The sequence below is a fragment of the Pararge aegeria genome, chromosome 25, assembly GCF_905163445.1.
Source record: "Pararge aegeria chromosome 25, ilParAegt1.1, whole genome shotgun sequence".
NCBI lineage: Eukaryota > Metazoa > Arthropoda > Insecta > Lepidoptera > Nymphalidae > Pararge > Pararge aegeria.
The window spans coordinates 2,393,944-2,419,186 of record NC_053204.1 but is presented as its reverse complement, the minus strand read 5'-3'; the positions used below and the strand labels follow the sequence as shown (position 1 = coordinate 2,419,186).

At 36.8% G+C, this 25,243-nt stretch overlaps 3 protein-coding genes across 3 annotated transcripts; all 3 read left to right on the top strand.

The window, feature by feature from the left end:
* The first annotated feature begins 1,678 nt into the window (after positions 1-1,678).
* LOC120634946 lies at positions 1,679-6,596 on the top strand. Its single transcript, XM_039905845.1, has 2 exons — positions 1,679-1,740; positions 5,522-6,596. The coding sequence occupies exon 2, from the start codon at positions 5,530-5,532 to the stop codon at positions 6,550-6,552; it is 1,023 nt and encodes a 340-aa protein (XP_039761779.1). The 5' UTR covers positions 1,679-1,740; positions 5,522-5,529; the 3' UTR covers positions 6,553-6,596.
* Positions 6,597-13,733: 7,137 nt separating this feature from the next.
* LOC120634938 lies at positions 13,734-15,054 on the top strand. The gene has a single exon (XM_039905832.1). It carries the CDS (start codon positions 13,745-13,747, stop codon positions 14,771-14,773), a length of 1,029 nt encoding a protein of 342 aa, XP_039761766.1. The 5' UTR covers positions 13,734-13,744; the 3' UTR covers positions 14,774-15,054.
* Positions 15,055-22,776: 7,722 nt separating this feature from the next.
* On the top strand, positions 22,777-25,189 carry LOC120634857. Its single transcript, XM_039905693.1, has 2 exons — positions 22,777-23,015; positions 24,315-25,189. The coding sequence occupies exon 2, from the start codon at positions 24,323-24,325 to the stop codon at positions 25,145-25,147; it is 825 nt and encodes a 274-aa protein (XP_039761627.1). The 5' UTR covers positions 22,777-23,015; positions 24,315-24,322; the 3' UTR covers positions 25,148-25,189.
* The last annotated feature ends 54 nt before the right edge of the window (positions 25,190-25,243 follow it).

The window sequence follows — 25,243 nt, the reverse complement described above, 5'->3', positions numbered from 1 at the left end:
ATATGAACACTATAGACTAATACGAAATTAAAGCGTGATACGCGAGTACCTACTCAATGTTTAATAATCAACACCTGTCTTTATTGCTTGTTGCGCGAAGTGTCTCTAGAATAAATGGTATGCATATTGCGAACGATTAGCACCCATTGCTAGGTCAGGTACCTATCCAGGGTGTCAAATATAATTTTATATTCGTTATACCAAAGACAAGATGTGCAATACGAAGTTTATTGCATTTCAGGTGACCATGGGTTTTTTTTTAATCGGTTATAATAAACATTGAGATAAAAAGTGTCCTATATACGTCAGGATGCAAGCTAGCTAAGCTATTTACATGATTGCACAAACTGTAATTCAAATTCTAAATTTCTTTATTCATGTAGGCCTGTGACAGGCACTTGTGAATTTTTCATACATATATGTTAACATAATTGTAAGGGGATGGTGATAACTTCGTTCGCCAACTTAAACCTAAAGCTACGAGGGTTCCAAACGCGACCTGGTCTAAGAAGAGCCCACAATAAACTTAGCCGGGTAATATTTTTTTATTATCACCATCTCACAGTAAATTAATATTAATCCATGAAGTTCGAGCAATTCACACCTGGCGTGGCTTGTTACCAAAACCACTCTAGCGACAAAGACGCAAGAGCGATTAAGTCTTCCGGGCGTTGTGGCGTAGAAACCAATTTGGGGTTTAATATGACTGCCATACCCTAACAGGGTAGCAGTCTGGCAGTTATATTTATAGTTATAGGCGGCATCGCTGTGCCTCCGTGAAAAATTTAAAGAAATTTGTATACTTACGGTAGCCAACAACATATTAGTCTTTATAAAAAAAAAGTGGATATAAACAGTCGACTTACAAGAAATGGTCATAAATTAGTGACATCTGCATATCGTCTACGAAAGGTGCAGAAGTCATTTGTGGGATTGAGTATACGCTTTTATAATATGATTCCTAAGGTAATTTTGGACCTACCAATGCATAAGTTTAAAGAATGTGTTAAAACACATTTATTACAGCGAGGTTATTATACAATTGATGAGTTTCTTAATGACAAGGTTGCTTGGAAGCATCCGGCTCCGCTTTCATCTCTCACAAGATAGAAAAATGAATGTTAAAATATAAAATGTAAATTTTTGATGTTGGAAAAGAGCAACTGCTGAGTTTCTTGCCGGCTTCTTCTCGGTAGAATCTGCCTTCCGAACCGGTGGTAGAGTCACTACACACGGATAGACTTGACGTTTCAAAAGTGCTTGTATTAGGCCTACTTGAAATAAATGAATTTTGAATTTTTTTTTTTTGAATTTTGTAAAAATATTATGTAATTCAGGGTTTTGTTACTCTTCAACTGACCTTTCAAATATCAGAGCGTGAAAAAGCACTGCATAACTAATACGGTGTTTTTTTTTCATTCTGCCCTACTGTTGCTTTTTTATAGCAACATCTTTTTTATATATTAATTACTTATATCATGCTTATTATTGGTACAATACATTCTATTACTTCTTTTTTTCATTTTTTTTTTGGCACTTTGCTGGGATGTTTTTTTGTTCTATTACGGTGTTATGACACTATTGCTAACAAGGCCCACAAAGTTTAAAAGAATGGTCACCCTACCATACCTAAGAGTAGTGATAGTGTTACTCGGAACAAGATAAACGTATTCCCAAACGTATTTAATCTAAGCCCTGAATCTACGGCCCTCATTCCGCCGTGGAGATCTGATCGGACGGGTAAGTCCCAGACTTGAATTAATTTTAGGGTTCTGTTACCAAAATAATTTAAATCAACGACTTCAAATTTACTTTACTGCGTTCGATTCCCACATCTGGAATATATTAGTGACAGTGGTGAACATGAATGTTTTTCACGGTCTATGTGTTTGTCTGTATATTTCAAGTATTTATGTATATTATTCATTAGTTATCTTTGTACCCATAACACACGCTACGCTTACTTTGGGGCTTGATGGCGATATGTGTATTGTCATAATATATTTTTCATCACACTTGGTCGTAACGAGAACCTTAACACATAGATATAAGGCTCATAATCCAAGATAATTTACTCGCTAGTGGTGAAGTTTAGTTTGTACCTCACTGCAAGTTATATGTATGAAGATGTACCACTTTAGCCGGTTGATACAGATAACTTTTTAGTATAACCAACAAAGAGGTTTTATGCGGCTAAAAGTTGTTGGTAATTTTTGATCTGGTAGGACCAGCACGGCTAGCATGGACACAATTATCTATACGGGGAAAGGATATAATGTATCTTCTCCCACAGTTTTATCAACTCTCAGAGCACTGACGCACAATTGGAAATAATATCCAAATAATATATGTGTAATAATAAACGGTGGTAAACTTCTCCTTTTCCATGTTCCACTGATTTAGCAGGTGGACACGTTAGTTATATCCCTTGTGTATAACAGGGGATATAATTTTTATCTCCCCGGTTATAATTAACGTGTCCACCTGCCATCGCACGGGAAAAGCCACATATATTATTTGGATATTAGGTACACTTGTGCGCCAGCAGGACAGCAGACAGAAGACAAACATTATATCCTCCAAAGTTATGAATTGTGGATAATTTTATAAAATTAAACGTTCATTTATCATAATATACCCGTTCCTTATTGGAACTACTTTCGCCAAAGGTTGTCTGGGAGAGATCGATAGCGATAATACCGCCTTTGCACACCTTAACGATTTTTTTTTAAATTTAATCTGTAGTGTTTCTTTTTGTATTTTGTTTTTGTGCGTGCAATAAAGAATTCAATAATAATAATAATTGAGTAGGTAAAAATATTTGTTAATTTGAGGAAATGCCCTTTTTTTCCCACTACAAGCAAGCCCTTAACAGCAATCTCACCTGGTGGTAAGTGTATACGTGATGATACACTAAATCGCCTAGCGGCACGTCTTTGTCTTTAGGATGGTAACTAGCCACGGCCAAAGCCTTCCACCAGACCAACCAAAACCGAGAAGTATTTCGACTTATAGCAACAATACATAGGTACCTACACTACCGTTTGAATATTGACAAATTATCACTCAGTATAACTTATTTATCTTTTGTTATTAAACCGTGACCTTTAACTTAGCCTTGAATGAGAGAGATAGGTAATAAACAAAAGGTAAATAAACGATGATAATAAAGCTAAGGCTTATATAATACTAGCTGTTGCCCGCGACTTCGTCAGCGTTTGATTTTGTTTTTAAAGTATTCAGTATCGCTAAGCCTTAAATGAGGTGCTGCTGTCCGCTGATGAGTTCTATCCTCTGTCTCCAACCACATTCATCAGATCTACACAAAGTTTGGGCAAAATTATAACCTCTATAGTACAAAAATAATTATTTAAATCGGTTATAATTTGTCCCTCTCCCAAAGGAACCGAGCTTAATGTCGGGATAAAAAGTATCCTATATTACTTCTAACACTTCAAAGAATATGTGTACAAAGTTTCATGAGGATCGCTTAAGTAGTTTTTGCGTGAAAGCGTAACAAACAAACTTACATTGGCATTTATAATATAAGTAGGGATTAAATTCGTTCTATACCATCGCAGAATACCTAAGCTGCTACGGGTATCATAAAATATTTGTCGTTACTGCTCAATTTTGCATGTTGCGTGACCCCAATTTTCTGACGTCTTAATTTTTTTTTTTTAATTCTTTATTTATTCTGGCCTTTTCTTAACAATAAGAATGTCAGCCCCATTGCTCCCTTTACAAAAATTAATACTTCCTTCTTCTTTTATCTTAGCTTAAAATCTAATTCTAAAAAATAAAAAAGATTAATTTTAAATTAACATATTAATTGGTTCCTCATTGGGACATCTTAATTAAATTTCAATTTTATTTATTTGTTTTGCGACATAAGGCAGTCGCACTGGTATATTTAAGAAAGCTGTCAAAAATCACTATAGTTTACTTTAAAGACGACTTGTAATAGTATTTACTGTTAGTAATGACTTCAAAACCACCGCAGGCATTGTCCCTTTGAATGGCCAAGGTAACTGCCCGCTCTAGGATCACCAGTAGACTCGTTTACCTGCTGAGTTTCTTGCCGTCTTCTTCTCGTATAATCTGCATTCCGAACCGGTGGTAGAGTCACTACAAACAGACAGACTTGACGTTTTAAAAGTGCTTATTAGGCCTACTTGAAATAAATTAATTTAGTTTTTTTTTTTAAACGTTTTTGTCAATTCTTTAGCTCAAGCACCCCCTTCCCTTGGTTCCAAAGTCTTTACTCCAAAAGGAACAAAATTGAAATTGCTATCAAGGTTTTCATATTCACGTCTCTTGGCCTGTTCAGCACTGGTAGTCGCACCCACCATAGACGAGGTTGCATGGATTATATATTGTATATATGTACGAGCTGTTACCCGCGACTTCGTCTGCGTTTGATTTGGTTTTCAGTATTCAGTATCGCTAAGCTTTAAATGAGGGGTTTGCTGCTGTCCGCTGAGGAGTTCTGTCCTCTATCTCCGACCAAAGTTTGGGCTAAATTAAACACATATTAGGAACCGAGCTTAATGTCGGGATAAAAAGTATCCCATATTACTTCTAACACTTCCAAGAATATACGTACAAAGTTTCGTGAGGATCGGTTAAGTAGTTTTTGCGTGAAAGCGTAACAAACAAACTTACATTGACATTTATAATATTAGTAGGGATGTATTATGTATACATATGTGCTTAGATTTTCGTGGTTAAGGAACGTTTCTTAAATATAGTTCAACGGGTACACCACTATCATATTATGGCATTTGTCGATATAAAAATATCACTTGCTTCAACGATGAAGGAAAACATGGATGCCAGAGAGTTCTCCATACTGTTCTGAAAGTTGTGTGAAGTCCACCAATCTTCACTGGGCCAGCGTGGTGGATTACCTTAACCCATCCATTCCTCCATTTTTCTCACTGCCTAGGGTCACCGGCTAAGATCTCTTATAGAGATAAGTGTTTCTTTGTCCACATCCTTTCTTGTTTATGATTAGGCCACTTTTTTTGGTACAAAATACCCAATTAGTGGTAACTAGCCATGGCGGAAGCCTCCCAGACCAGAACAGAGAAAATTCAGAAATTCTAAATTCCCAAATTTTTTCCCCTGCTGCAGGGCTAGCACGGGCGGGAGATAAAAATTACATCCCCCGATTATATCCCCTGACAAGGAATATAATTAACGTGTCCACCTGCTAAATCACTGGAACATGGAATAGGAGAAGTTTACCCCCGTTTATTAATACACATATATTATTTAGATATTATTTCCACCTGTGTGCCAGGGCTCTGAGAGTTTATAAAGCTGTGGGAAAAGATTAATTTATATCCTTTCCCCGGGTATATAACTGCCTCCTGCCCATGCTAGCCGTGCTAAGGATAAAATTAAAAATATTTTGTCGCACCCACCAAGCGAAAGCTTCTTTAGTTGTTGACCGAAGCTCTTAGAAGGAAAAGCATGTTTATTAATTTCTTTAATGTTCTATATTTTATGTTTACAGATTCCAAAATGAAACTGCTGACGTGCTTCACAGCTTTTGCGCTGGTCGGCCTGCTGGCTGCCGCGCCCACCTCTAACGAAGAAGATGACAAAGTAGTAGTGACCAAGGAGTTTTACATCGAAGATTTCGTTAAATATAAAGCCGAACATGATATAGTCAACTTACTTGCCCCAATCAACTCGCTCAACTTCGAAGAAGACGATTCCAGCTCCTCCGAATCAAAAGAAAAGGACTCAGACATGATTGTATTCTTCGTTGAAGCTGATGTCCAACCTGATGGAAGCCGCGTAGACCAAGGTTTATATGTCCTTAAAGAAGGAGTTGCCAAGAAAATTTTGGATAACGGCAGAGACGCAGCCGCGTCAGGAGACGATAGCAAACTAGTTTTCTTCGGGGCTAAAGATGGACTTTACGTTTACAACCCAACCACAAACGCAGCTGACAAATACGGGCCGATAACTGACAGCATTATAGCAATCGCAAAGGAAAAAGACGGTGACGTAATCTACATTTTGACTGAGGACCGTCAAGTTTACAAAGTAACTGATAATGGCGAGAAGAAAGAGCTTCTAGATGACGTTGTTAAAGCCAACCAAATTGTGGTTGACTACGAGAACAACCTCTTTTTCTATTCCGATGATAAGAAACCATACGTCCGCACAGATGATGGTGTTAAAAAAGTGGAAGGTCTCCCAGAAATCACTGGAGGAGTTGTTCTTATCAGACCCCCATTTTTCCTAGATAATGGTGCACCGTTTATCATTGATAACAAAGTATACGTTCTGTACCCCAACGGTTCAAGTGAAGTGACTGATTTTGAATTCACACCCAATACAATGCCAACCGCATTCGCTCCGGAAGCCGCATTACTCCAGTACTACGCGTATGATAAGAAAATTTACGAGTACAATGTTTTAGCTTTGATCGTCAGCTCTCTATTGGAGGATCTCGGGAACTACCTCAATAAACAAGCGGTGGAAATAAGGAGTCTCTCGAAAAACAGCAAGCTAAAGCGTAAAACACAGGCATAGATTAAGCCATATTTACTGGTAATAAAATAAATTACAAATATATACATGATTTTTATTGATGTCTTAATGTTACTAGCGGAAGGCAGCAACTTCTGATATCCCGTAGATGCGTATGTGCGTCTCCAGAAAGCAAGTTACCTACGGCATATTTAAAAACAGTACAAGTCAAAATACCAAATTGGATTTACAGAAAATACAGTAGTTTTCATTCAAGTAACGTATTTTTAGAAAGTGTCACACGTCAACACGTCTCTACGTTGTTGTAATGAAAACCTGAAAATATCTTGTAAAATGAAGGGCTTTTAATTCATATTTCACCCGTTTAGGGGTAGTATTTCACAAAAACTGCAAAACTAGTGTGTACTCAGGGCGCAGGTCTCCTCCCACAATGAGAAGGGGTTAAGGCCGTAATTCACCACGCCGGCCCAGTGCGGATTGGTGGACTCCACTCACCTTTGAGCACATTACTTGACGGGTGATTGGCGCAATTTGCAGCGACACTGCTTTCTGAGTCCAAGGCCGTGGTTTCGATTCCCACTACTGGAAAATGATTGTGTGATGAGCATGAATGTTTTTCAGTGTCTGGGTGTTTATATGTATATTGCTATTATTTATGTATATTATTCATAAAAATATTCATCAGTCATCTTAGTACCCATAACACAAGCTACGCTTACTTTGGGGCTAGATGGCGATGTGTGTATTGTCGTAGTATATTTATATATGTATTTATATTATATAGAACTTTCAGGCATGCAGGTTTCCTCGCGATGTTTTCCTTCACCGATTAAGCAAGTGATAATTGAATTACTTAAAACGCACATGACTTAGAAAAGTTGGAGGTGCGTGCGGGTCGATTCGAACTCGGTCACTCCAAATTATTTTTGATTTTACGAGTAGGTAGGTAGATCTGTCTGTCCGCGAGCCTATCGAGCTATCCTCCATAAATATATTTTAGGGGAGTTCTGATACAAACATAAAGGAATATTTTAACCGACTTACAAAAAGGAGGTTGTCAATTAGGTAGTTTTTTATATGTTAGTTGCCTCAGAACTCTGTCATTCATAAACCGATTTAAAAAAAATATTCTTTTGTTTGAAAGTGTATACTTTCCATGTATTCCGTTGCAGGGATCCTGGAGAAATCGAGGGATATCTTCAAATATAAAATATTGTAGGGATTTGTGTTTGTGATTTTTTAAAGAATTTAGTTAACAATAGTTTGCGATGCACAGGTTGCGATTCGATTATGGTATATAGTATGTAAGCAATTTATACTCGTCACAATAAAGGAGTTCATGGTGAGGGGCTGGGAGAATTATTAACGTTCCAGGTTCGGTACAAGAATTATTTTATAAGTTAAATACCTATTGCAAATGTAGCAGGGAATCTAAAGCGTGGAATATTAAAAAAAAGAGTGTGTGTACTTATGTACACGCGTTAGAAGTTATACTTCTTTTGCGTATGGAAAAAAAACAACTAAAATGCAGTAGTGATTAACGATAAATATTAAAATCAATCAAAAAGATTTTATTTAAATAAAAAAGGTTTTATTAACGTAAAAATATACAATAATTAATCATTAAGGCAATGAATCAAATATATTAATAAAAATAATATTCCTTGCTAATATATTAAACGGAATAAGCAGTAAGTATATGATCTATAGTAATATCCAAGTAATTTTCAAAATTTAACCCACACCGACATAAATGGTTTTACTTAAATATATGCATTTCTTAAAGTTTAGTTGTGTAACAAAGTCTTTTTTGCGTATTTTTTTTACCTTCTATTTCCGCTCTTTATTGCGCAACCATATTCTTCCTTCCGGAGTCCTAACTCTTGGGATCAGTGCATCAAATGTACATACTAAATCTTCAGATAAGTTGCAAAGGTATTCGAGCATGTAAGCACATTATTTCGCTGACCTAAGGGCCCTTGCGCACTGTACGATTACCCGCTATGCGGCAAGTTGAGCGTACGTACGTTGAACTTGCGGCTACCTGTCATGCAGAATGCGTTTACTCCCAAAGGATATACATATATATTTAATGAGGGGACGTCAGCCATTGCCAGACGGGTCATTAGTCCAGGTCCTCACAGACACAGGTTTAATGGTGTACCGGCAGCGTCCCCCTGAATCCTACCAGACTCTTTGGTGACAATATCCCATATGGAAAGGTTTGCTCGGTCTTCTTCACTTATTCTATCCTCACCTTGTACTTCCCATCTTACCAGCGCGTACATGGGGCACTCAGCTTTAAAGTGAAAGCTGGTTTCCACCTCACCGCACACTGAACAGAATGGATCTTCTTCAATTCTCATTACTGTTAGATACTGACAGATTATAAAATAAAATAGGGATTACAAACTTACCACTTTGAACTGAAAGGTAGCAGTTATTCCATCAACAAAAACATTCTCCAAGAGTTGATGTAAATGTATCTGTTTTTGATTTTGAAAAAGACTTGTTGTTCCGACCACAAACCGTGGAATAAGGGTCAGAAGAAAAAGTTAAAAAAATCTTTTGAGAATTAAAATGTATAAAACGCTTGTAATTTTGAAGTCCTTAGTATTTGATTTCGTCTATTCTTTAGCTAAGTTTAAATGATTGAAATTAAAAGATTGAATCCGTAAAATAATAATATGCGACTAATTTGTATTTGTTGACCTATTTGTAATATTCTGATTGATATTGCAGCTTCCCGCATATACAAGTTTATTAGCCATAAGTTTGGCTGCACTGGAGGTCTGCAATATGGGAAAATTGGGTAAAAACGTAACCCCAAAGCGACTTACCTAGCAAAGACGAAGGGCCGGATTTCTGTCGTCATCTGGACGGGGGTTAACCTCGGTCATAAGAGCGTTAAGACTTAATTCCAGTTTAAAAATCAACACTTGTGCTAACGTTGACCAAGGCTGACGTCTGACTCGTAACTCGAATGATTACTTAGGTCGAGCCCGATGACGCTGTTACAAACCTTCAGATAGCTTCATCATCATCAAAGCTCTACAGCCCTGGGTGGGCCTTCGCTTGGTCAAGCATATTTCCCCATTTGAGGCAGTCAGAAGCTGCTTCTTTCCGGCTCCGAACTCCCAGAACCCTCATATCCTTCTCAACTCCAGCACTCCACCGACCTCGGGTCGTCCTCGGCCTCTACGCCCCTCCCAAGTGCCCTCCATCAACCTCTTTTGGGCTCTCGTGCCTTCCATGCGTTGCACATGCCCTGCCCATTGCATTCTTAACAGTTTAATACGAACTTTTTAAAGAACCAAATGTCTTGACGACATTTGGTTCTTTAAAAAGTTCGTATAGTTCGTGATGCATTTTGCATTTGCATCCTGCATAGCACCAAACATTTGTCGCAAATCGTCGACCTTTCGTTCGAAAATGAGCAGACTGTATTCGTCTTTCTTGCTTAAGACCCAACATTCTGCGCCATATGTAAGTATTGGCCGGAGCAAGGTCTTATAGACGAATATTTTCAGACTTCTCGACAGGATCTTAGATTTAAGATAAGGTAAAAGTTCGATCAGATAGCTTCGTCAATAACCGCAATATACCACTGACTAAAGGCATCTTCTTAGGGGATGGGTTGCCCAGAGCCTCCACGTTGAGCAGACTTATTAGTGGTAGTAGCACAGAGGATGCTGCCACCTGTTCTCCGTTATATTCCCTTAGTCGCCTCGTACGACACCCAAAGTAAAAGGAGGGGTGGTGGCAACTGTATTCTATTATAAGGGAGTCCGTTTCGACACAGTATGGCAGCCGTTGCGCTAAGAAGTTTAAGGTGCAGTGGCGTGAACTTGGTTTATTACCAGGGTATGCATACAGCAGGAAGATTGCATTAAACGGCATAAATCGAGTAATATATAAATTTTAGGGTAGGCAGTGCTTTTGTGATTGTATGAAGTGCACGCCACTGACACGGCGCGCTCGTTTACAACACTGCTAGTTATCAGGTGCGATTCATCCGAATTATTGAATGCGGACCGCAGCGTGGCTACCGCATAGTACGTATCTGCCCTAAAAACTTAGATAAACCAGCTAAGTCGTATTTATTATATGCAAAGAGTATATGAATCTCATTCTTCTAAATCGGTCAGACGGGTGAGTTCGCCATTTTTAATTATTACCTTACTTTATTTGTTTGGAGATTTCCAAACATATATTTGTATCATCAAAAATAAATGTAGCGATACGACCACCAAATTGTACTCTCTGGCTCTGTAGCTACTTTTTTATTTGGTGTCCAATAAAAATGTATTCATTCATTCATTCATTTATTCATATACAACATGGAACGGAATTACGAAATACTGTTGAAAGGTTAATTTCATAAGGAATCGACCTGTAAATATATCAAATCAAAAGAAGCATATTTTCCATACAAACTAATTCAAAACATTCACTCATTCATTCAAGTGTATACTTAAGACAATCGTATCCTAACGTTTTCCTTCACCGTTAAAGCAAGTGATGTTTTAACTGCTTAAAATTAGAAACGCACATAACTCCGAAAAATAAGAGGCTGAACCTCTAACCACTAGGCTATCACCGCTTATGATAAGACTTGTAAAAATTTTTACACAAACAAATATAACCCCCTTCCATACCCCATTACAGGGGGCTAACTGTTAACAAGATAATCTGAAGTTGAATAATAAAAAAAACCACTATGTAACTATGATGTCAAAATGAGTTGGACTTGCCTAAAATGGCAAAAATCCTTGTCTTATACGCGCTATATAAATATTATAGGGTAGGCAGTGCTTTTGTGCATGTATTAGGTGCACGCCACTGTCGCCACTTTGTATTGCTAAGGTTTGGCCTTGAGTTACATTATTTATTTATTTTTATTTATTTTATTTATTTATTTATTTTATTACACAAACTACTAGAATTATTAATCTTCGCACCCTGAAACTCACATGAGTTTATTTGGACGCTGCACATTATTATTATTATTATAAGTTTATAAGTTTATCATATATTAACCATTAAATAGCAATACAGTATACAGCAGGTAGTACACTAATAAATTACTAAGTTTAAGCTGACGCAAATCCATTGCTCACTCTCACTCTCTCTCCATCAACAACGTTGCGACCAATCAAAAAGCGAGCTCATTAAAGCAGGCTTTCTGATTGGTGGACAACACGTCAGCAACAATATATACCTACACAACACTATGTTTTCATAAGGCAAACAATATGTTTTTATATGTACATACGATTTTAAAGTTATCACTGACTTATCTGTGAACCTTGACTTGGCCGTGATTGCTGGCTAGCGAGATATTGTGAATTCAAATGTTTCATAAACATAATTAGTAACAGGAACTTTCCGACTAGCGCGTAAAATATAGTGTACTGTTGCACGCGACTACGTCCGCGTTTTTTTTTTTTTAAAGCATTATTCTTTATTTTGGAAATTTGTGGCCTTTAATTAAGGTTAGGTAGTTAGTTCTACATTTATTTTTAAGTTGTTGTTTTTAACATCGGATTTAGTTTTAAAAAAGAACTTCTTCAATTTAAAATAGCTCAACTCTTTTGTTTTATTTGTTAAATAAAACAGTTGAGTTAATTGTTTTAATTTGCTTAATTTTTTTTAAACTCGCGGTAACTTTAAATACATCACAATAAATTAACTTTGACGGCTGAGTGGCACAGTGGGCAGTGACCCTGCTTTCTGAGTCCAAGCTCGTGGGTTCGATTCCTACAACTGGAAAATGTTTGTGTGTATATTATAAGTATTTATGTGCATTTGATTCATAAAAAAATATATATTCATCAGCTATCTTAGTACCCATAACACAAGCTACGCTTACTTTGTGGCTAGATGGTGTTTGTATTGTCATAGTATATTTATTTATTTAACTTCTAAATTTTATGTCCAATTGGAATGAATTAAAAAGTAGTTTACTTCTATATTATTCTACACTTTATGATAAAATTATTTATTTAAGTAAGAATTAATACTGCGATACTAATATACCGGCAATTGAATAAAATTTTATAATACAAAAGTTCAAAGAAATGAAAGATTGAAAGTTCAAAGTTTGTATTACACGTAAGCTTATAGAAAAGTCCTATTATAGTATAAAGGACTACGTAATCGATCGATCGTAAAGCTTGGGTGTGAATTAATGCTCCAACCAGGTTGCTCTTCTAATAATTTTGAATGACAATGTGAGATGGTGATAACAAAAAAAAACACCTGGCTAAGTTTGTTGTGGGCTTCTTCTTAGACCAGGACGCGTTTGGAACCCTCATAGCTTTAGTTTTAAGTTTACGAATGTGGTTATCGCCATCATCTCACTACCGTGTAATTCTTATGTACGCATCAAAAGTGCCACCTATGGGCCTACTTGAATAAAGATATTTTTGACTTTGACTTTGATGCTAGTCCCGCATACTTTTTTGTTGGTAATAATGAGAACTTCAATCTTGTAGTGCAATACTTTTTATGAATAATCAATAGTTTTCACAAGCAACGCCAAGTAATGAATTTTACAGGCAAAATCTTGTTTTGGAATACGTTATTGGAATTTTCGTAAGGATCTAAAATTTAAAAAAAAAAAAAATTATAGCCTATGTAACTTTATAATAGCTAAAATTTCTTTTAGCGAGGAAATCCAGTCCAGTACTTTTGGAGCATATTGGGTACAAACAAACAAAAAATCTCTCCTCTTTAAAATATTACTATGGATAGCTAATATATAAAATATAATCTCAGATGCAGTTTTAGACTAATGCAACTTCTTATTAGGTGTCACTGGTAGAGTCACTACAAACATACATACTGGAAGTTTCAAAAGTGTTTATAAAGTAGGCTTTCCTGAATTAAATTAATTTTGAATTTGAATTTGTATTTCACCCTCGTAAACTGAAGCACTAAGATTTATTCAATCGTTGTGGTATATAAACATAACAAACAAACTGTTTAGCTTTATGATATTAAGTATAGATATTGAATTTGTTCACTAGTTGTGGGATGACCAAGGGAAATGACGATTCATCCCTTTATATCCTCTGAACCCATATATTAAAATTTATACATATATAACATATATAAATACGGTTTAGCATTTTATATGTGCATACCATATGTGTTTTGGTATGTCTATAATAGATTAAAAAATTACATCGTTTTTATCTACATCTATATGTTTATTATTTCAGATTTCAAGATGAAAGTACTGACGTGCTACACAGTTTTTGCTCTGGTCGGTATAATAGTGGCATCTCCCACCACCAAAGACATTAAACTTGTAGTAACAAAGGATGTTTATTTCGACGACAGTGTCAAGTATAGGGGAGAGCATGAGATAGTCAACATTCTTGTACCTTTGAATTCACTCAACTTTAAAGAATCTACTTCAAGTGAATCAGAATCCCAAGAAGAAGACTCCGCAACGATCTTATTCTTTGTTGAAGCAGATATACAGTCTGATGGGACTCGTGTTGACCAAGGACTGTACGTTCTTAAGGACGGAAAGGCTAAAAAAATACTCAAGCACGGTCGGGACGCTGCCGCTTCGAGTGATGACAGCAAATTAGCATTCTTCGGAGCTCAAGACGGCCTTTACGTGTACAACGACACCACGAATTCGGCTGATAAGTACGGACCAATAACCGACAGCATAATAGCAATCGCCAAAGAAAAGGAAGGAGACGCTATTTACATTCTTACTGAGGATCACGAAGTTTATAAGATTTCGAACAACGGAGAAACTAAAGTTAAATTGGACGATGTAGTTAATGCGAAGGAAATAGTTCTGGACTATTCGGACAACCTTTACTTCGTCGGTGATGATAACAAACCGTATGTCCGCACCGCTGATGGTGTTAAGGAAGTCGGAGGTCTTCCGCATGACCTATCCGATGTCAAGCTTATCAAACCTCCGTTTATTCTGGATAAATCAGTGCCATTTGTTGTTGGCAATAAAATTTACATTCTTCACTCTAATGGCACTAGTGAAGTTAGTGATATAGAATTCAAGTCCATAGCAAAGCCGAGTGCGTACGCACCGGAAGGCACCTTGGTACAATACTACGCCACTAATAAGGTAATCTACGAATTGAACATTCTCAAGTTAATGACGGATGCTGACGCTTCATTCAGCAATTATCTCAACTCTAAGGCATCGGAAATCAGGACACTCGCTTCAAAAACTAAATTTGAAGCTGCTCGCACGAAAGCTAACCCTAAAGCATAATTTTATCAGCGATCATGCATTCAAATTAAAAATCCAAAGAAGTATGGATCCGACGAAAATACACTTTATGTACACCATACATGTAGCTATAACAAATACAATTGAAAGAAAAGAAAGATTAACAAAGTCACTCCCGCTGTTTGTACGCTTGATCTTTTAAAATATGCAACGGATTTAAAGCCAGTACTGAGTACTGATATATGATCCCCACGTTACCTACTAAGAATGGTCTTATTCCATTAAAAATAATAAAGTACACTCTTTTTTTCCAACTTGTAAAACCTTCTTTCCCTTACCTACTTTTTTGTATCAAAAATGTAAAGCTTGTTTTAAAATTATGAAAAAAAAAGTGCAATAAAACAAATGTTCTTATTATTCACTTAACAATTTTAAAATAAACTTTACACTAAAATGAAACAAAAAGATTGAATTGAATAAAATGATCCTTAGGACTGATAAGTTTTTTTTGAGTTTAACGATATGTTAGATGTTTGAAGAAGAATTTTGTGGACGTCGGTTTAAATTTTGTCTAGCACAATATTTCGTTAAATGAAGATTAAATATTGTACTCTTATGATCCTGATAATAAATGAATTCTTAAAAATAAAGCCGTACTTATTTAATTATTTATGTGGCTAAATATATAAAAACTGTGTGTGACATGGACGCCATCTTGTGATCGTCCTGAATGAACAAATGTTATCAAATGGTATAACACCTCTCCACTAGATGGCATTAGTAAGACAGATAATTCACGTTCGAAATACAAATCTTATCAAATGGTATAACAGTACCTCTTCACTATATGGCGTTAATAACACAGACGATCTACTGAGTTTCTTGCCTCTTCTCGGTAGAATCTGCTTTCCGAACCGGTGGTAGAGTCACTATAAACATACATACTTGACGTTTCAAAAGTGCTTATAAAGTAGGCCTACTTGAAATAAATTTTGAATTTTGAATAGTGTTGGGGTGCAAAGGCGGCCTTATCACTTAAAGTGTAATTTTAAAGGCAACCTTAGCGTAAGAAGCTATCGGCTTTCGTCGAATTCCTTGGCGCAATGTTAAGCTATGTGGCTTAACATTCACAGTTTTTTATTCATTCCACTACAAGGTATCCCTTGACTGCAATCTCACCTGGTGGTAAGTGATAATTCATTCTAAGATGGTAGCGGGCTAACCTGTTAAGGAGTATGGTAGTCACCCCTAATCGGTTTCTACGCGACATCGTACCGGTGACCGGAACACTAAAGCGCTTAGCGGCACGTCTCTAGGGTGTTAACTAGCCACGGCCAAAGCCTCTCTACAGACCAGACCAGAGAAAATCCAGAAATTATACCATCTCAAATCGCCCCTGCCGGGAATCGAACCCTGGACCTACCGATTCAATTCCCAGCGCTCACCGTTGCGCCATGGAGGTCGTCGAGTATTTAAGTTTAATTATTACTTATATTATACTAGCTGTTGCCCGCGACTTCGTCTGCGTATGATTTTGTTTTTTTATGTGGCATTCAATTTTGTAGTAGTTCTAAAAAAATTTAAAGTATTCAGTATCGCTAAGCCTTAAATGAGGAATTTGCTGCTGTCCGCTGAGGAGTTCTGTCCTCTATCTCCATCCACATTCATCAGATCTACACAAAGTTTGGGCAAAATTAAACACAGATTACAACCTCTATAGTACAAAAATAATTATTTAAATCGGTTATAATTTGACGGAGTTACGGTGTAAAATCGTCAAACACTTTCATCCCCTCTCCGAAAGGAACCGAGCTTAATGTCGGGATACAAAGTATCCTATATTACTCCTAACACTTCCAAGAATATGTGTACAAAGTTTCATGAGGATCGGTTGAGAAGTTTTTGCGTGAAAGCGTAACAAACAAACTAACATTGACATTTATAATATTAGTAGGGTAGGGTAGGGATAGGGATTTGAAGTGGTCATAGCCCAGTGTGTGGTATATCAACTTAATTTGATGTGTTTGGAACAATTAGAATATCACTTGCTTCAACGTTGAAGGAAAACATCGTGAGGAAACCAGCATGCCTGAGAGTTCTACATACTGTTCACAAATGTGTGTGGAGTTCTGGCGCGACGATTATTTATTTTAATTTAATTTTATTATATTTTGTGAAACTTATGTGTACTGGGACTATTTTAGTTTTTAATAAAAACTTTATTATCAGTTGTGGTGGGCAGACCGCTTGCAAGATTGGCAGAAGATATGAATGAATGAATGAATGAATATACTTTTATTGCACACCACAAAAAGTACATCGAACAAAAGTATAACAAAATGCGTCCTTATCGCTATATAGCGATTTCTTCCAGCAACCAATGGCTAAAATAAAAAACAGTTACAGAAAATAGTTAGGTGGTGCCTATATAAGTATACCCATAAAATACATATTTCATTACTTAAATATATAAATGTAATATATAAAAAAAACAATATTTGTAACTTAAGACAAATAAATAAATAGGTAACTACATACAACGAGACAATGAAACACAGAAGTCAGCGATTGCGGAGCACATTCTAAAAGGGGGCACCCAGCACTGGATAGAGCTACATGACCCTAAAGTTCTCTCCACGGACGGTTTTAAATTAGCTAGTGTGTGGAACCCAGTGGTAGAATTATGCAAACAAAGAAAGCATCGTACAGCTTCTCAATTTAAAAGTGACGTTGTCAGTGTAGTGTTTCGAACAGTTCGTGAAATACCGACAAAAAGACCACGAAAGCGGGTAGTCAGATTCTGCCCGTGACATTCAACTTGACCTCTCGTACCTACGCAGTCCTGTCGTGACCACGATCCATGCAACTGGGTCGAAATATCGGCAAATCCAAAATATTATCGTGGTATGTACCCGTTTATCTATGCTTAAGAAATGTTGATTAACCACGAAAAACTTAGTTTAAAATCTTTAATTATATATATAATATAAAAGATTAAATATGAAACAAAATATAAAAAATAAACAACTGTCCTCAAATAAAAATACTAAAAAAATTAATAAAAGAGCAGAGCGCTGAGAACTATCCCGGTTCATCAGTTGATTGAGACATAAAGTGATCTACGATACGTTAGTGATACGATATTGTTAAGGTTGCCGGCAAAAACTGGATGCAAGTAGCCAAAGATAGAGGCCGGTTGTCATCTCTGGAGGAGGCCTTCACCTTCGCTTGCGAGAAGTAATATTATACTTGCGAGAAGAAATATTTTACCAGTGGCAATGAAGAACTACTTTTTTTAATTTCTTCCTTTACTTTTTTTAAAAGAGGACACATGGGTTATCATCGTATAAGTATTTACATTTATTATCACCAAACCTTACATTAAACCGATACCTTTACATTCGTCAAAGATAAATGCCATTCTAAGCTAGATTATCAATACGAGATGATATGCAAATCAATAAAATGAATCTAGGAATTATAAAAGAACTTAGTCGTCAATCCTTTTGATAAAAGTCAGTCGTGGATTTAGAGTATTTGATAAGACGGTGCTGTCACGTTGGAAAGTTGGAAGGACTGGCGACTAAAGCGATGCGGGGATAAAAAAGAAAAAGGAGAGAAAAAGAAAAGATGGCGCGAAAAGTGACATCGGTTTTTTGGGATAATTTGGCGAGATTTTAAAAGGAAAAAGGGAAAGGAATATATAAGTAAAATTACTCTTTTACTTTTATTTAAAGATTTACTAAATAATTTTATTTTATTTTAAGACTTTAAAGTGGAAGTATATTGTTAGCGTAATGATTCTGAAATTGGTTTTTTATTTGGACTGGAGTGTTTTTACAATTCTTTGGAAAATATCTCCCTTATAACTCGAATCGCCAATAAAAAATGCCCTGTCACTCCTTCTAGCCTGACAAGCATATTTATTGCCTACCAGACGTTCTTTTGGCGAAAAGTATTTTTTAAAAAGCAGTTTTTTTTGTTACGAGACTATAATCAGATGTGCTCGGTGAGTTATTGACATTTACAGACGAGGGAGCCATCGCTCAACCGTCCGTCAATTCTCTAGCACATCAGCTCGTTTTAGGCGTTTCGTACGTGGAGCTACTAATAGTGAGCTAGCAAGACGGTTGGGGTGTTTAGCTAGGCGTTCTTTGTATTTTTTACAGAACCTGCCGATTTCCTCAAATACCGTTGGCATTTCGAGATACTGATGAATCTCGTCGTTGCGTGCGAACCAGGGAGCATCAGTGATTACCCGTAGAATTTTATTTGGGACGCTTTGGATGCGCATCATGTTAGACTTACTGCAGATACCCCACAGCTGTATGCCGTAAAGCCAGATAGATGGGTTTAAGCTTTGGGCAGTATACGAGCAATTTGTTATTAAATTATTATTGTTAATTCAGACTTTTAAAATCAGTCACACATCCAGTTAGCAACTTTTTTTTTTTTAACGCTGGGAAATACGTTTATGCATCCCCTCCGAAAACAGCGCATCCGAAGCTGCACTGTTTCCGGAGGGGTATGTGGGACTCAGTGGCGTGCACTCCATACATGCACAAAAGCACTGCATACCCTAACATTGATATATAACTCGAATAGGACGAGAATTTGTGCCGTTTTATGCAATTTTCCTGGTCTATGCATACCCTGGTAAGAAACCCAATGCACGCCACTGGTGGGACTCACCGGCATAAAGCAGCCAGAATACCCACTAAAACCTAGCGATGTTCCTACTCGTCGCCTGGTGACTGGGACACGGGAACACTTGCGCAATCGTCCGTATCCCAGCCAGCGGCGCCGCCGAGGCAGACCCTCCATAGGGGGACCTTCTCAAGGTCTCCAAACTCCATCAGAGGCGTACCAGGAACATTCGGTGCGCCTCCCGACTCGAGGACGTTTCTCGTCTGGCGACCGATACCTCAAATCAGTCGCCCGAGGCTCCTCGTTAGGGTGGCAGGTGGCGTTCGTGAACACGTCGCCTGCGACCCGCTCTTCGGCAACGGAGAGGATCCGCGACTGCGTCCTCCTCCCGCCGCCGTTCCGCCGCCTCCTTCTGCGTCATCACCTCGTCACAGAAGGAGGCATCCAGTTAGTGACTTGGGTCAACTTTACTTAACCAGCGTAATGATTTACGCTGTCGGAATTAGGCCAGACCGCACTCTTTGGTTTTACTAAAGGTCGTAGCACCACGGATGAAGCCCCAAACTTTTAAAACATGTGTACGATGCCTGGGAACGTTCGCAGAATGCCATTGGTGTTTTTTGTGATCTATCCAAAGCATTCGATTGTGTCGATCATAAAACCTTGCTTCTTAAACTAGCCCATTATGGTATCAAAAACGTTGCACTAAATTTGGTTGCCTCTTATCTCAGTGACAGAACCCAAAGGGTTTGCATAAAAGACATTAAGTCGCAGGGGTCGGCTACGTCAATGGGTTCAATCTTGGGTCCCTTTCTATTTTTGGTGTATATAAATGATCTACCACACCATGTCAGTGAAACCTGTGACATTGTACTGTTTGCTGATGATACATCTCTAATTTTTAAAACTGATAGAGGTAGAGACAACTCTGACGATGTAAGCCGTGCTATGTCGCATGTGTCGCACTGGTTTACTGTCAATAATTTACTTTTAAATGCAAAAAAAACTAAGTATGTGGAATTTATTTTACCAAATGTAAAGAAAGTTAATAAAAATATAATAATAAATGGAGAATCACTAAAAATGGAAGATTCCACAGTTTTTCTGGGCATAACCTTGGATTGTAAGCTTCAGTGGGGTACCCATATATATACACTAGCAGGTAAACTAAGCTCGGCTGCCTACGCCGTCAGGAAAATTAGACAGATTACTGACGTAGAAACAGCAAGACTTGTTTACTTCGCGTACTTTCATAGTGTGATGTCTTACGGGATCTTATTATGGGGCAAAGCTGCTGATATTGAAACTATATTCATATTGCAGAAAAGAGCTGTACGGTCAATATATAAACTTAAATCACGTGAATCCCTCTGTGAAAAATTTAAAGAAATTGGTATACTTACGGTAGCCTCACAATACATTTATAACAATATAGTATTTGTAAGACAACATATTAGTCTTTATAAACAAAAAGTGGATATAAACAGTCGACTTACAAGAAATGGTCATAAATAAGTGACATCTGCATATCGTCTGCGAAAGGTGCAGAAGTCATTTGTGGGATTGAGTATACGCTTTTATAATATGATTCCTAAGGTAATTTTGGACCTACCAATCCATAAGTTTAAAGAATGTGTTAAAACACATTTATTACAGCGAGGTTATTATACAATTGATGAGTTTCTTAATGACAAGGTTGCTTGGAAGCATCCGGCTCCGCTTTCATCTCTCACAAGATAGAAAAATGAATGTTAAAATATAAAATGTAAATTTTTGATGTTGGAAAAGAGCAACTGCTGAGTTTCTTGCCGGCTTCTTCTCGGTAGAATCTGCCTTCCGAACCGGTGGTAGAGACACACGGACAGACTTGACGTTTCAAAAGTGCTTGTATTAGGCCTACTTGAAATAAATGAATTTTGAATTTTGAATTTTGAATTTCTCTTTTTTTAATTTATATTTCTTTATCTGTTTATTTTTCACTTAAAATCTTAATATGTATAGTTATGTAACCTTACATATAGTAAGCAAGAGTTAAAAGGCTTTTTTTTATTTATTGGAGTTTTTGAAGTTATACTTCTTTTTGAGCGATGGAGAAAAATGATGAGAGTGATTTTTTACGATGCGCGCGCACACCGACACCTGAATTCTACATCGTAAAGTTAGTTCTAGGTGGCATGAAAATCGATAACTATGTTCAAGTTGTATATTCTAGTATTTTTATATTTAGAACACGTGTTTCTTAACAGTACAATCAGTGTGAAAAAATAAATATTATTACGTTATTAAAACCTTTTTTTATTTGAAGAAAATCTTTTTGATTAATTTTAATATTTATCTTTAATCACTACTGCACTTTAGTTACGCCAAAGAAGTAAAACTTCTAACGCGTAAGTACACACACTCTTTTTTATTATGATTTGTAAGTTGAATTTTTTTAATATATAGAATTTTCTTTACTATGGTTTAGTGGGAGGCTTCGGCCGTGGCTAGTTGACAGTTACCACCCTACCGACCGACCCAGTCTTCTCTATGGTGTCCTTCTCTGATTTGCTGTAGCGTTGGGCTTCAGCTGCGGCTAAGTGACGCTGTCTTCTCTTTCACTCCTAACTACTAAACTACTACGGTTCTGTCTGTAGTATTATATAACCAGTTATCAATTATACAACGCTTAATACGCACGCTATAAGCGATGTTGCGTGACGTTAACAGTAGAAAACGTTTCCATTAGATACCGACGGTCGATTGGAACAATGGGCGCAAACCTGCTTTCTGAGTCCGTGGCTGTGGGTTCGTTTCCCACAACTGGAAAATGTTTGTGTGTTGAACTCGAAGGTTTTCCATTGCCTGAGGGTTTATCTGTATATTATAGTTAGGTATTTACGTATATTATTCATAAAAATATGTGATGTTATTGTAAAACTTAAATGCTAAACCGCTTATAATAATGATTTTAACTACTTTTACTGCTTATATTATTTATTATAATCTATAGTAAAAGATAGTCGCCGACAACTACGTGGTAAGTGATGATGCAGTCTAAGATGGTAGTGGGCTTTCCTATTAGGGTTTATGGTAGTCATAGCCCTTATCGGTTTCTACGCGAAATCACACCGGAACAATAAATAGCTTAGCGGCACGTCTTTGTCGGTATGCTGGTGACTAGCCACGGCCGAAGCCTCCCACCATACCAGACGAAAATTCAAAAATTTTAAATTTCAAAATTGCCTCAGCCGGAACCTCCCTCTGAATTCACAGCGCTCCGCGTTGCGCCAGGAGGTTGTCAAAAAAATTTCTAAAAGTTAATTCAGTTTTGAATACTTTATCGGAGTGACAATGGAAACGGTCATACGGTTTTCTATTCTTCCTTCACGAAGTTATATATCACATTAAAACATTTCCGAATGCATTTCAAACAAAACTGTGAATTGGAACAAACACTTTTTTTGTAAAAAGTTTATTATTCAACAAAATAGTTTCGATTAAAAGGTTATAAACACAGTAACGGTTTTGTTTTCGCCCCATTTTTGATAAACGTTCATCGAACCTCACCACTTTTGTAATATCTCTTTGGAATAAATCGGTTGAAAAATTCAGTGTACTGATAACATTGGTTTGGTGTCTCCGGTCAGGGTATAACGTGAGTTTTTAACGCTTTTTTATTGATTTGACTTGTAAGTTACGCATCCATTATAATTTATAGTTGTAGTCAGGAAGCAGAGTCAGTTTATCCATAGCCTCATACAGGTCCTTTGTTATGTTACAAAACTATATTACATTTGTTTGTTGGCTATACATAGGCATACCTCTACAAGTTGTCTTTTATTTTCTATGACGGAGTAAGCTAACTCCGTCAAAGAAAATAAAAGATGTAAATAGATGACCGCCTGTTTTTTTTACCCTTCTGAAGTTAAATTTGGAAATTTTCGAACGCGCATTGAGAGTGCAGAATATCAAGGATGTTGGGCAAAAATTAAATTTCTTTTCAATAGTTTTTTAGAGTAATACTTTTATTAATTGTTTTTTTTTAATTTTTATCATTATTTTCATTTCTTTGATATTCATTCTTTTATTCTTACTGTTTTTGCTTCTTATTATTTTTAAAAGGACTTACTTGAATGTTGTGTATATCTGTAAGTGACAACTGTACTCGGACAGTAAACTTATTAATGATAATACAGTGTTTCGTTGGTACATCTAATAAAATATATAAGTAAACCCTGGCGCAAAAAGGACGGGTTGCTATAAGTTTGACATGAGGCATCTTGGCCAGTATGAACGATGTTTTCTTTGTTTGATAGGTGAATTAGTCGGGAAAGTTCTTCTAAGATACGTTTTATGCATAGCTATAAAATGCCAGTTTACATATTTTTTCGAAATTCCCTTAACATGGGTATCAAATGAAAAAGCTTGACTAGTAGAATATTTTAATACATCTGAGAGACCAAGATGTAGAGGGATTTTACAACTTATATCATGCAATTCTTTCTCTCAATTTGCTTGTTTCCTGTCCCGAACCGGACAGAAAAGCAAACGATCAAACCAGCAATATTCACATTTATCATCATATATGTTGACTTTACAATGAATATTTGTCAGGATGCCCCGGTTTCGGAGCGAAACGTGCGTAGTACCCTACATTGCCGAAGATCTGTTTGGTATAGATTATAAGGATTGAAGAAATTACAAATTACATACAGCCATACAGATTCACCTGCTTTTCGCGGAGTATAGCAAATTAAGCTTAATTTTCATAATATACCATGGATTTCCGCAAAGTAACAGCCGCTTCTATCCAAAATTAAATATATCTTAATTACATATTTTTATTTACATTGAAACAAATGTCGTAAAGACAAATATAACTTAAGCTGATACACTACGCAACCAAGTGTCAGACATCCTGTATAACAATAAAAATATGTTTTCTTTGTTTCAGGATCCAAAATGCGCCTAGTCATAATACTTCTAGCAATAACATCGGTGTGCACCGAAAACTGTTCGATATTCGACGGTGAGAAATACTCAAAAAGGTCTGCACTAACGATCAAAGGTCTACCAACGAATCTAGTAATAAACCCAATAAACAGAGACCTACTGTTCACTTTAATAGACATAGAATCGCTTCAAAGCGACGATGTGCAAACTAAAATGGATCAGTATATAGTAAGAGGAGGTGAACCAATAAAAATCGATAACATAAACGGTCAAGCGGCCGCCGTAGATGCGGAAAATAATAAAGTTTATATTGCAACTGATGACGGACTCAGTGTTTTGAACAAAACAAACAAAGCTAGCTTCATAGGTTTTAAGGGCGACGACATAACTCAATTATTCAAACCTGCGTCCAACGATAAGCTATACGCAGTTTTATACCCGGATAGTGAAGTTTACGAAATAGATTTAGTTACAAACGAGAAGAGTAGAGTAGAAAACGTACCATGCGCGTTCATGATCGCAGTAGATGAAAAGGAAAATGTGTACTACGAATGCGAATCGAAATTCGTGAAAATGCTGCTTAAAGGTTTTCAAGAAGCGATCGAATTTGTCGGAATACCGAAGAATTCTGCTCGGGCGATGGCCATAGACACTCACGGCAGAGTTGTCCTCGCAGCCAACGATGGTTTATATTGGTTAAGACCGGACACGTTAATACCTAGAAAATTAATGGATCTAGACTTTGTGCCTTCAGGTCTAGCATTTTTCGAAAATAGTATATTTTTGGCCACTAGTGGTGTAATTTATGAGTTCAGTGGCAATTGCGAAAATTAATAAACTGTGTTTTAGAAAACGTATAAATTATTTTTTCATTAACTGCTGTTTTATTTTGTTGATTTATCTATTGCTTGCCAAATTAATCAATTGTTT

What these genes read in the sequence shown, in the direction of transcription:
- LOC120634946 (XM_039905845.1), top strand. Translation starts at nt 5,530, where the DNA reads ATGAAACTGCTGACGTGCTTCACAGCTTTTGCGCTGGTCGGCCTGCTG.
- LOC120634938 (XM_039905832.1), top strand. Translation starts at nt 13,745, where the DNA reads ATGAAAGTACTGACGTGCTACACAGTTTTTGCTCTGGTCGGTATAATA.
- LOC120634857 (XM_039905693.1), top strand. Translation starts at nt 24,323, where the DNA reads ATGCGCCTAGTCATAATACTTCTAGCAATAACATCGGTGTGCACCGAA.